Source organism: Botryllus schlosseri, chromosome 2 (genome assembly GCF_051294905.1).
Source record: "Botryllus schlosseri isolate E-star chromosome 2, Bs_hap1, whole genome shotgun sequence".
Taxonomy (NCBI): Eukaryota; Metazoa; Chordata; class Ascidiacea; order Stolidobranchia; family Styelidae; genus Botryllus; species Botryllus schlosseri.
This window is the reverse complement of record NC_137237.1, coordinates 34,085,281-34,099,074: the sequence shown is the minus strand read 5'-3', so window position 1 is coordinate 34,099,074 and position 13,794 is coordinate 34,085,281. Positions and strand designations below refer to the sequence as shown.

The 13,794-nt window shown below is 40.3% G+C and overlaps 1 protein-coding gene across 1 annotated transcript; it reads right to left on the bottom strand.

The window, feature by feature from the left end:
* Positions 1-11,576: 11,576 nt before the first annotated feature.
* Positions 11,577-13,445, bottom strand: LOC145434491 (uncharacterized). Its single transcript, XM_080311850.1, has 3 exons — positions 13,040-13,445; positions 12,519-12,578; positions 11,577-11,857 (listed from the first exon to the last, which is right to left on the bottom strand). The coding sequence occupies exons 1-2, from the start codon at positions 13,303-13,305 to the stop codon at positions 12,533-12,535; spliced, it is 312 nt and encodes a 103-aa protein (XP_080167976.1). The 5' UTR covers positions 13,306-13,445; the 3' UTR covers positions 11,577-11,857; positions 12,519-12,532.
* Between the last annotated feature and the right edge of the window lie 349 nt (positions 13,446-13,794).

The following is a 13,794-nucleotide window of genomic DNA, read 5'->3' as shown; positions in this document are numbered from 1 at the left end:
CGCGGGCCGTTTGTTTGACACCCCTGTCGTAAATAGGCCTACATCTTTACGATATGCCCCATTTCAGCTTCATCGTCACGGGGATTGTATTACGGTGGACGGAACCTTAATATTACATTTCTGGAAAGGGAGATGAGCTAAAAAAAAGGTTAAGAGCCGTTGTTATATATAACAAAACTTACTTCAGATGATGGTGTCGAATTTTTATGCCATTGAAGATTTAGACATCTTAGGATGTAGCAACACGAATCCAGTTCTCTGCACAGTTCTCATAGGTCAATTTGCGGCCTGTGACAGCCCATGAGATAGTATTTATGATTACCTTTCGAAATTCCTTGAGAATGTTTGAATACATGCACTGAATTCTTGACTGCTTTGACTATCTCTGTCGATAACCGATAGCGCATTGTTTCAATGTTCTGCGCTTGTTGGATTGATAACGAACAATTGGCAAGGTGTATAAATTTCTATCTCAAGTTTTATTGAGTCACTGCGTAGTCATTGAACGCAAGAAAAAAAAATTCCAAACTTCATGGAAATTACAAGGGGGTCCTGCTGTTTTGGCGATTGGTAATTAATATTACTTGATCTTCGAAATCAGTGTAATAATGGCATTTGATTAAAACAATGAATTATAAATTCAGCGCTCTTGACGAGTATTTGCGCAAACACAGATTAGGCTTGTTTCGTCTGTGCACCACGTCTCTCTTCTCTCAGTATTTGTGAACAATAAATATGTAAATCGCATCATCTTGCGTGTAAACATGTTCAGGATTAGTCATTCATTAACATCGGTAGAATAATACCAATCCCTCATTGAAAGTTTTCACAATTTTCTTTTGCGGTCATGACAACAGGTGAGACGTCCTTCGAACGCACGTCACTATGCTATAGGTAAACCATCATTGAATCTCTGGACACGAAGGACGTGAGAGTCACCTTATTCCCGCAATTAACCTGCGACGCCCCGGATAACCGAAATAGCCAGTCAAATTTGCGACAATATACTTTGTTCCATGTGTAGCATCAAAATTACATCAAATATTATCGTTGGACTTGGAACAATCGCTATTTTTTTAATCCTTTGTCGCTTCGTCATAGGTTAACTAAGGCCATCCGGGTACATCGGGATGATAGCTGCAAGTAGAAGAAAATAAATATAGGAACTTCATAACCATTCTAGTTGTGATGACAAAATGAGGGTGTGGCATAAATCGAATTACATTTTCCGCATAATTTCAGAGTATCATCTGTGGAGCTAATTTTACCCATTTGTATCAAAATATACCAACCTAGTTTGTGCCAATAGAAGAAGTTCGAGTACGCTACCATGTAAATATTACATTGTCGTTAAGCGATCTCTTCGCCTCAATTATTCTTTTTATGCTGGTGACGTCAGATTTGGTTATGCGATTGCTGTTATACAATGTTATTTCCAATTCTCTATTATTTGCTGACGAGTATCCCTGACGAGTGTCAGTCGAAATATGCGGGTGTATTTCAATATGAATCTACTATTCAATTTTAACCACAATGGGATCGCCGATAATTGGAGATGTATTTCTCCGGAGAATGAAAACTCGGTACATTTTATGAAGGGGGGATGTTCCTGCTTTTAAAGAAGGCCATGCTCTTAAAATGAAGGGAAAAAAGGAAATTAAGTATCCGACTGACTAAATAATGGGAGAATAACTGTTGAATAAGATCTCGAGACCTTCGAGTTACGTTATGCGAAAATATTCTGCAAATGAGTTGCGCAGAAATGTCGCTTCGGGTAGGGCCTATATTTGCTTACCGTGTCTCTCTGCCAGCCATGCGGTCTTCATGACGGTAAGATATTTCCGATTGCAGTTTATTCTTTGCCGCAGCAGACCACTTCACAGGGGTAATTTCACCACCATGTGCACCTGGAATTACTTGCAATTTGTCGTTTTCAGTTGATGTCGAACTTATCATTTACAAACCGTCAGAACGATATCTGTTACTTTCTTCAGTATCGGACGAACATGTCCCGTTGGTCAAAAGGGTGGCAATGGTGATGAACACCATCAGTTTGACTCGCATATTTCCTGGCCTTGTAGCGATTGTGATACCAAATTGTTTGCACACTGATTGTTTTGTCCACCAAAGTGAATAACTTTTATACTTATTTGCTCTTGTATATATAGACCTACTTAGAGTACGTCATGCCCTAGATGACACTCACAAATTTACATCTTTCGGATCATTGGTTAACATGGCTCAATTAAGGTCAACTCGCCAAGGTGCGAGTAGGTGTAGCGATGTACTCGGGTCAAACCGGTGATTCGTATTGCTATACCATTCGTTCTCATGAATTTTTATTTCCAAATGATTGTTATGACAACGAAATATTGCTTCAAATATGTGCATCACACCAGATGAATCGAAATGTCGCGATTAAATGCAATTTCGTCAGTACCGGTTAACATCTATCAATCCTTTAAACCAGGGGTGTCAAATTCAAATTGCGTCGCGGGCCAGATACGAGCCTTCAAATCACTCGCGGGCCGCACCAGTCAACTAATTCGAAAATGTTACCTGATTCTCTATTTTTTCACTTTGTTATCAAGTATATAGACATAATAGTATTTTACGTTGTACCACGGATCATAGGGGTTTTATTCTAACAAGCAGCAACATTTTATTCGCGGACCATGAAATTGGCAAAAATACCATGATTGGCCGGTTGAATACGGATATAAACCGCCAAAACACTGGCGCTAACGATGATATAAGTTGGCATATATCTATGCTTCGTCTCCTTTAGTCGTAATCTGGAGTCAGCCCTGCGCAAGATGGGTGAGGAATACAAGAGATTGAACAGTAAACGCAGACGTTGGAATTTGGTTCATAATAAATCTTAAATCTCGATTCGGATTTGACTGGAGGCTGGGCAGTGGCACCTTTTAAGCCGAAAGTGTCACCGCAGTGCAACCACAGATATTTGGATTATATGGTTGTATAAATCAATATATTTTTACATATAAACTGCATATAGCGGCTTCGCATTGGCGTTTTCGCTTCTGTGAATAACTGTGTTTTGGGTATAATTTTCCATAAAACTCTGAACTTAGTAGACTTATTGCCTTCTCGAAATCGGGTTACGATGACACCGACTTCTTCCTAATGGCAACTGGAGTAAAACAACGACACTGCAGCCGGCTGGTACTAAGATGGGCTATGGATCAGACATGGGGTGATTACTTTATGAATGTAATCGATTGCGATTACGATTACTTCAGTGTCACGCGATTACGATTACGATTACGATTACATTGGAAAAGTAATCACGATTACTCACGATTACATTTATCTTGCTTCTTAGAACTAATCTTAGAAGATATTGGTAGACAATATAATGATTGCGATGAAAAGTCGTAATGAGATAACTTTATTTATAGATAATACATCATAATACGTCATAATATAACGAATGTCCAACTTTATAGGGGACGATTTATCGCATCCACCCATTCGCTTTCTTGCCAGGTCCGTAACTACCGTACCCCAAACTCCCCAATCGGGTGGGGAGCATGGTTGTAGTGACTGGAGTCGCGATTTTGGTTACTCGCGACTCTACTCGAGTCATTTTTTCAAAGGCGTAAAACGATTCGACTCGAGTCAATTTTTGCATTGACACGACTTGTACTCGAGTCATTGTCCATGACTCGAACCAAGTCATGCTACTCGAGACTCGGGCACTCAAGACAGACATTTCATTGCAACTTCGAAGAATAGTTCTGGTAACACAATATTGATTTTTCGTCTATCAGTTCTGATACTCGGAAAATATAGTCACAAAGTGTTAAGGCTGAGGAAAATTACTATATTATGAATGCGAGTCTTCTATATCACTCCAGCAGAGTTAAAAAAGTGGGTTGAACCGAATTGAACTGAAAACTGAACAGTGAACATATAGAAAATGACTCGACTTGACTCAAGTCAAAACTAAAAAAGTGAGACTGACTGGTGACTCGGAACATTGTAACTTGGTTGCAACCCCGGTGGGGAGTGAGAGATTTTCGAGAAATTTAATCAACTTGAAAATGTTCTTCGAGCGTCGCAATTTAATGTCTCTTAATTGCTTGATTTTCAAATTCAAACGTCACTCCCTCAAGAATAAAAGCATGGCTAAGTTACAGGAATAGGCATTTTGGCGCCACATATATCTCCTTGTTCACTAATGTTCAGTTTATGTCATAGTCATTGTGCTTTCCATTAGCTTCATTAGCTTTTCATTAGCTTAATTAGCTTCATTAGCTTTTCATTAGCTTGCATGTACAAAATAAAGGCACTCATATAAAGTAATCGTTCATGAACAAATAAATCGATTAGATATGTGAAGTAGTCGATTACGACTACGATTACTTCGGTATTTTTTCAAATGTAATCGATTGCGATTACGATTACTTGAAAATGCTGTAATCGTCGTAATCGATTACGATTACTAATCGTAACTATCAATTGAGAAATATATTTGACCGTGTATTTACCTGCTTGTCAGTTTATTTCGTTTCCGTGGTCGTTAATTTTAATGTGAAAGGGATTTTATTTGCAAATTATATCACCATCATTTGCACGTAGCTATTTCAATGAAGTCGACTTATTTCCAGCTAATCCGTCTCATATCTTTTTTTTCGTTAACTGACGATGTTAAAATCCAAACTCTACCATAGGCCCTTGTCAAGATGTAAACGGGTAGAAAAAGCATCCCTGCGCCTTCGGGCATGCCTTGAACACGATTTTTCGTCATGTTGGAGTGACGAAATTTGCCACCGTAAATACTGTTATTTAAAAAATGGCCAAAATTTCAATTTGTAAGAACTCGGCATCTGCTGGTTGGAATTGAGTCAAATTTGGTGTGCATCGTTTTTTTTTTGGTAACCTGACAATTTAATCAGGTAGCAAGAAAGATTTGGAAGAATTTTTTTTTGTTTTCAACAGCCCTACCTATACACTTGCATAGTCACGATTGGATGACGACAATCGAGATTGTTTGATACGATCAGACCAGCTCATAATCGATCACACAATTGAATTTTAACGGAGTGTTGCATATCTAATATGCACACAACAGCTTATATGATTTACAATGGTGGATTTGGGGCGAAGAGCAATGTCCGCTAAACTACGCATTTATGAAGTTTCAATTGGCTTTGCAATGGTTGCTGGCCTGCAGTACAATCTTACTGCCTTACAGTGAAGCATTGGAGTGAAGGGCGCACTGGGAACTGGGATCGATTAGTGTAGTGGTTTACGAAGCTCTCTGCATTGTGACACTGCTGATTTACGTACCAATTATTAGTATTTTGGGGAAGAAAGCGTGCTTACATTTAGGCCAAGTTCCTTCGTTGTTATTTACTCTAGCGTTGCTATAGGCTACCCTCGATTTTGGACTGTAACGCCCGCAGGCATGCTGCTGGGTGTCGGCGGGGGCCTAATAATGCCCGCACTCGGAGTCATAATCTCATCAATATCGCAGTCGACGCAGCCAAGTGACAAACAAGTCGGTACTGAAGCGGCTGTCGGAATATTCGTCGCCATTCTGGGGCTGGGTCAAGCTATCTTCAGCCTTGTGCCTGACTTGTTCTTAAAAAGGGAAATCACTGATGACTTCACCAATTTCTCAGACTCGACTCGTGACTTGACAAAACGCGCAGCAAACGATTGCCCGTCTGATTACGCGTTTGCGACTGATTCTAGTAGACAATTGGTACCGACGTTAATTTCTATACGTATGTACCTGTGCTTATGTTGCGGAGTTCAAGTACTGGGTATATATTGGTTCAATGGTATGCCGTGTCAAGCGAAAATAGAAATTTGGGGTATCTCACGGAATTGATGGTAGATTGTAAAAATTAATTTTAACGTTTGATTCGTCACGTGGTTTCAAAGCCAGGTTTGCTGACCATTCCAGCCCTATTGCAGCAAGGCTTCATTGCTGGTTTCATTTGGTCGGACATGTCACGCGCTTATGGCTCGTGTGTGCTCGGTGTTGATCATTTAGATAAGGTTTTGTTCGTCACGTATATACTTCATTCCTTGTCTGTTCATCGGTAACCGCACTCGGAAATTACACACCGATGCCATTTCTACTGATACTGAGTTTGGTGGTGGAAGCATCTGGATATTCAGTGGCTGCCATTTGGCAACCGTCAATTAGGTCGCACAATATGTCCACGGACCGTTCTGGCTATCCTGATGGGTGCGACGCACGCTTTACGTAGAGTGACTGTGTAGGCCTATATGATTTCCGGTACCTATTTTATTGATCACAATTCAGCTTACGTCGTGCAAACTTTTGGTTTGGCCTGTGGTACAATGATCGTTTATATCTTGACAGATCTTGCATGCGTATCGATCCAGCTGCACATGCTATCCGGGTTAACAGTGGTGTCAAGTGGCTTCACTTTTTGGGCGCATTACAGCACCCGCCAATAGTCAACAATTGCCTTCATTTCAACAGCCCTGTCGACAGCTTGAGGTCAAGTTTCACATACCGTTTTGTTGTGCAGTCAATAAGCATTGATTTTCTCGATTTGGGATAACCATGTAGGCTACATTTCGGAAAAGAGCGACAGTTTCATATTAAAATTACCGCCATAAAACGAAAAACTATTTACTGACGCTTAGTGGACAAAGACCTTCGGTGCAAATATTCGATAACCTTCTCGAGTGACTGACGGGTAGAACCATTTTATTGGGTAGGCCTACCTTAGCACGCATCCCGAAACGTTGATGACCACAAGTCAAATATACTTAATACCAGTTCATTCCCACCTGATCCACATCAGCTCGTCGCAGTAATGGCTACGAATACGCCAAGTTATTTTGAAGAGCTATATCGTCTTGGGAAAGCCCAAAGCCCAAATGCGTATGTAGTGTAGACTATCGCTAGTTTACGTTACTCACATAAACATCGATTTTCATTAGTTATCGACTGTGAAAATTGCTCCTGTCCTGGGTGGCTCGGCTCTGAAGACTATGTCATATCGAGCCTCCCGTCTACCTTGCATGTCGCATTTCACTGTTACATTTTTTGTAGTGTTATGTTGATATGTAATGTATACGAATAAAGATTCTCTCTCTCTCTCTCTCTCTCTCGATATTTCAACGGCTAGATGCGTGCAACGAAGTGAATAATTATGAATTAGTCGAGCATAACCTGAAATTGCTTCGCGGGCGTACCGCGGTGACTCAATTATAATTACACAAGCAAGGGTCGTGTTATTGAAGATCCGGATCCAATCCAGTTAGGATTCCTGATCAAATGGGAATTCTGTTTTCGATTGTGCTGTCTGAACACGGATCCGAAGCATTCCGCTTGAGGGTGAGTAATGAACATCGATATGGCCACTGACCTTGAAATTAATTTTCATTTATACTTCGCCAATTCATTGTAGTTTGCTACAACGTTATGGTGGAAAGTAGCTGCCGGGCGAGTTCAAGCTCATTCAAGGCATTTAACTAAACCAGGGATTCGCACAATTTGTTACTCGCTTACCATTTACCATTTTGTATAGCGTCCGCACTATGCATTCCACGTCAGACTGACTAAAATATGGATCTGAAGCTCGAAGACAGTGAGAGGCCACTCTCTTTTCAGTTTGGGGGATGCGCGTTCCGCAGGCCTACGCAGCACACAGATTAGTATTATATTCTATCCGCCGGTACCGCAGCTATACCGGTCAGTCCTCGGTGAGCAATGCTTGGGTTGAACTCTTCAGGAAATTCAAAATTATTCCACGAAGTGATCCTTATTTTCCAGGCAAACCAGTGATTACAATTAATAATTATTATAATCGTGAACCCTAAGATGTTTCGTGACTAGTCGACTGCGAATAGAGATTTAATTACCTAAGTGTTGGAGGTTTATCCAGGCTCATCCTCGCCATCTTATCCGCGTAAGCGGTGTCTTATGAAAAGCCTGGAAGTGGGCAGTGCTACAAGTCGGCAGCTACGGAATAAAAATGAAGAAAATTGGCGTGGTGTAAATGTACAAAGTAGTCGACAAACACAATGAATACCTCAAACAAACAAACAGATTTAATGACCGTCTTCGTCTTCGTGTGATCGCCTTGGCATGTATACCGACAGGGATGTAAACTCATTGGCAATAAGTTCTGATATTGTCACCATTATTGATTTCAGAAGCGATGGTGAGCTGTTGTCGGTATAGAGGCGTAAGCAGTGTATAATCGTCCTTATAGACTACCAGATCCCATACATAGGGAGTTGTCACGTTCAACAAGTCATTCGCTAACATTTTTTCCCATCAGAAACCAAAAATCTCGATGATTGTATTGACCCGTCTCTGGATCATATTTAGTATATTATTGTATGTCGCTAGTATTCCTGTTTTATGCTTATCTGATTATCTCCGATTAGCTATGTATATCTAGAAGGAAGTATAATCGACGTACCGAAGCGACATAATGTTATGAGCTCGAATTGTGATTTTTGTTTTCTTATGAAGGGGTTGCGTTATTATCATTTCAATAATGTGTAATTATATGTATTTGCAGTTGATATTATACAGTTTCTGCCTCAAAACACTACATGTACTAGTGTCTTACAATCTCCTGCAAGTATTGAGCACGCATGTAAATCCACCGAGCTTTCTTTAATATCGCAAAACAGTCTGTTAGCGGTATTAATACATAGGCCTATGTATATATACAATAGCACTGGCGTCGCCAGGACTGGGAGAATGGGGCCGTGCTCCCAATAATTTTTGAACATTTTTCAAAACTTAATATAGGTTTATTATTATTGACCATATGTATCCGACTTGAAATTTTTCATCGCGCTTTGCGCGATATATGGTTTCAGTGGTATGTTAATTATAGCGTGCCCGCCTCTTGATAAATCAAAAAATCAAAAAATAGGCCTGAATAAAGAAACGCACGATATTCAGAATTGAATCTAATTATATGCGTGTGCTGCCAGCGGTTGCGGGACTATTAGGTATCAGCTTTACGGCGCTAAAAAGACACACCAAGGCAGATATGTCTTAGCCAACACGAAGTGCGATCCCAGAAATATCGCCGGCGTTAGAACCTTGTCCTAAGATCGCGCGGGATGGCTCATTAATTGCAATCTGAGTCCCACGGTACAAATGCTAAGAAGCAGAGGAATAAATTTTGCGCGCTGTGAATAAATGCAAATTGGGAACCGTGCGTATCTTACCAATTTTTTATTGAGTTGTGGTACGCGTGAGATAACTTTTGAGTGGCGACAACATTTTCCGGAAGTCGCGACAAAACAGCATGCTTTAACTAAGTAAGTAATTACTAGTGGCCCGCCCGATGCTCACCGTTCGAAAACTCATGGATAGTCTTAACGTGTGGTGTGAACATATTAGCTCAAGATAAATAATAAAGATTACCACGGCCCGTAAGAGGGTTGCAACTTTAAAACTGTCATTCCGTAAAATTAATCTTCACCATCAGCAGCGAAAAATTCGGACAATTGAATTAATCCTTTTCTTCATCATGTAGCCTATAATCAGAGGTGGTCAGTAACGATGCACTTCTACTTTTTGGAAGTACTGAAGTAGTTTTCCTCTACTTCTGCTACTTACTCAAGTAGATATGATTTTCTCTACTTCTATTACTACTTCGTAATATTTTGTGATCTACTTACTTACTTTTCGCTATTTTCAGTTTGTCAAGTAGAAGTAGTTTAACCCCCCAATACGAAAGATAGCCTGAGGAATTTCGGGGCTGGTTTCACGGAGGGCCACCATTTAATATTAAAAAAGTAAAGTAAAGCCCAGAAATATTATTGCGCTTCGCGCACAGTATATGGAATGCCAAATATATGAATATAATTTAGGTACCAGATTGCTTATGGTTCCGCTCATACTGCATCGTCACCCATATCAAATATTTCATCACAGTAAATATGGCGTTTGAAACCACCGTTTCGCAATTTAGCAATTACCTATCGTTATCTAGCAGCCCATGACGTGTCTTGTTAATCTGGAAATTCTGGCTGTTTGGAACGCTACGCCTTTTTTAGCAGATTACCTACCTTTGAAGCTTTATGAACAAAAGACATGAAATATATTTTCCGCTTTTTAGAAGTGTTTGAAGTATTTGTATTTCAATTGCAGTTCCGAGTATGATACTCAGAGTATCATACTTTGAGTTCTAATTACTTTCAGTTCTTTTGTCTGCAGAATATACATGTTGAAGCATAAAAGCAAGTGTAGTAATGCCTCTATTTTCCGAAAATAAAGCTACACTAAATATAAATTTTACGATCCACAATATTTGTATACTAATTTGCATACAATATTTGTATACCAATCTCGCAAAATGTTGAAACCGTATCCGATGCAACTTCTACGTATTGCTCTTCGCCTAAACTTGGGGCCTTATAACATGATGTAGGGCGCCATGCCATGATATTCTCTAAAATGGTGTCTCTTAGTAAACAAGGTTAATATCGCATTTTCATATCATTACTATCATTTGCATCCCATGATGCTAAAGAATGCTTCTTCTGTCGCAAATTGATACCTCCTGGGATGCATCAATACGAATCAATCTCTCTGCATCTTCCGCATAGCTCAATTTGCAGCATTTGACAGTCCGTGCGAACGAATTGAGACTGTTTTCAAAACCACTTACTTACTTGAGTAAATTTAACGTCAGTCAATTCTAGCTTTCCTTCAAGTAGTTTTAGGTGGCTTATGGAAGAAGTACTTCTACTCGTACTTGAGTAGATTTTTTCGTCGCTACTTCTACTTCTACTTGAGTAGCTTTCTTGACTACTTTGACCACCTCTGCATATAACATATTTCACGTTTGTAGTATTGCTTTGTACATGTCAGATAAACTATGTAGATCTGGCAATAAGTATAATCGTCGTATCGATACGACATAATATGAGTGTTCACTCTTGGCATTTCAAGCATGTGTGGATCAGTGATGAGCATCGGACGGACTCGGATAGGGTTCCGGCCTGATTTCGCACAATTTTGAGACAGTCTGATGGGATTCGCATTCTATTGCATATTTTGTTTCGGATATTTGTGGATAGTTGTAACTTCTGCTTCGGATATTTTCGAATAGTTCTTACCAGACGTGATTTGTCATTTGAACTGAACAACCAAACACGGACAGTAAACACGTTCTGATAAGACTGGTAGTACTCTAAAGTTGTTCTGTAAATGGTCCAAGCACATACAAATCAGCAAACCCTAACCTTAGCCTTTGTGAAGACTACGCCCTAATCGTATCTCGGCTCAGTCGTGCAATCAGGATTCTTCGGAAAAGTTATTCGATTCGGACTTTTCGTATTCTGGACGACATTGTTCGGATTCGAATGGATTTTTGGATGAGATTGTTCGGATTCGGACTGATAGTTCCTCAGATACGCGAGCTGTCAGACGGATTCGGATTCTCAGAAATTACTATCCGCTCATCACTGGTGTGGATATCGGGATTGGAATCGATATTACTGTTTCTGGCGTAACGATCAAGCTGGGCTAAGTAACGGAGGTTCGAACCCTCTTGCAAATATTGAGCAAGCACACACGTAACACGTAAGCCTGCGCAACACTCTTTAATATCACACAGCAGTCAATTATCAGTATGCAGTAGACACAAATGAGCGTTGAATAATTACTTCGCTATCTTTTCAGATAACGCATAAGACTCGCACCAAATCCATAATCAGGTTTCTCCGTATCGAAATAATTATGAAATGCAATAAATACTTATACACAATCACCGACACGACTTAATTATAGAAAATAATGGATTTTGCCCGTATGCCGATTATTCACAGCAAATTTTCGTCCCCTCCATGGATTGGTCAATGAGTTCTGCAAAATAAATGTGTATTTTTTGATAATTATCGTAGGCAAACATAAATTTGCCTAATGTATGCTTAACGAAAAGGTGCCAAATCAAGGACTCAACACCTAGAAGTGGTTCCCAAGATGCTTTTAAGGAGACCCATTTACAACAAATCGAACAAGGTTCAGAAAAGTTTATCATCAGCGACGGGATAGTAAACGCATAACCGGCTCCTTCTGTTGATTTAAAGCCGTCAAGTGTATATTTCAATGACTTCGTTATAGCGTTCGAATATGAAGTCCAGGACTATGGGTTTATGCGACAGAGGTGCGATGCCTTTTTTAATGATATTTGTCAGGTCTAGATCAACGTTTTGTGATTGCATCAACCATGTCGTGAAATCTGGATGCGATTTTCTTTCCAGTACGAGGTTATTGGGAGACGTGGCATTCCTGGTCATGTTGGGGGTATTGAATTTTGGGTTCATGATGCTGTATATCTCATGCCACGTGCCTTCGAGAACTTCTATTGGTGGGGGTTCGTGGGCCTAGTAGCGTCTGAGGTGGAAGCGGTAGTTAAGGCTAAGCTGTTTGTGACGTAGGTAAAGAGGAAGTTCTTCACATGATGCTTCCAATGCATAATATGGGAGTGCTGCGCATTACTCCGTAGTAGAGGCGGATATTTTACCTGTGTGGGCAGATTCACTTCTGGACGCAATTGCGCCATCCTGGTGGACAGTTGTGGTACCTAAAAAACAAGGGAAAGATATTGCTGAGAAATAATGCTGTTAAAATCTAAATCGTATACATGTTAACTAGGACAGTTATATTTTGACGTGGCTGAAAAGTCAAAATTTTGTAAAAATTGTAGTGTTAGGTCAAAATATTGTCAAAATTGTTAACAAAGTCAAATTTATTTTGCAAACTTAATTTCGTTGGTGTTATAGAGGTTGCATTGACGGTGGACATATCCTTTGACATTTTACACCTCGTAGCCTACTTTACATGCTTGCTGTTGTAGATGGCCTATTGTCAACTCCTTGTGAATCATTACCCATCGAATGAAACAAAGAAGTTGACACTGGCGTGATGATCAACACAAATAAAGGTTCCCGGGACCCCATGAACCTTTCTTATCGACGCAAATCGAATGCCAGGGACGGACAGTGTTTCGCATAACGTGAGTGACTGCTCAGAAGCGACACTTGCCTTGTCTCACCGGGGACTTTCATATTCTTTATTCCACCTTTGTCACCATTATTCTTTTTAGGTTTAATTTTACTGCTGCTATTGCCTTTGGCATGTCCAGGCGGTAGTTTTTCATCTTTTTTGTTCGAAGGTAATGTACTGTTTTGTGGGTCGTTGCCGTCGACAGACGGTGATCCAGAATCTTCAGCGCCTTTCGTTCCCGGTACTTCACTCGATTCCGCGTTATGAAGCAATAGCCAAACAAGAGTCATTAAAAGTACACGCATCGTTTCCGCAATACGAGTCACCAAGAAAATTGGGTTTTATCTATTATGAACGAGAACATTAGTACATCTACAACTGGCCCAACTAGTGATCAACGTTTCCGCTACTTTCGATTAGAATAGAGTATCAATCGAACTGATTTGCAAAGCAGAACACAAACATGATCAGTGTGTCGTATACTCTTTTACATGCACCCCCCCCCCCCCCTACCCCCAGTCAGTCAGTACAGTCAAATTTGACCTGTGTGTGCCCGGTCGGGTAGCCGCTGACGAAAAATAAATCAACAAGTCCGCTTGCTATGGACTTGAGTTGAATCGATGAATTTGGTACGGTATGTTTTTCCCGTTAGCTCATATGTTGGTTTAAAAAGTTAAACAATTTCACTAGCGGCCTTGTGCTGAATTCGGCTCGACGTTTTCCTGCCTAGTAACAATTTGGTCGAGAGGCTGTCGCTGACACAACGAAATCGCCTCGTGAGCCTCGACTTTATC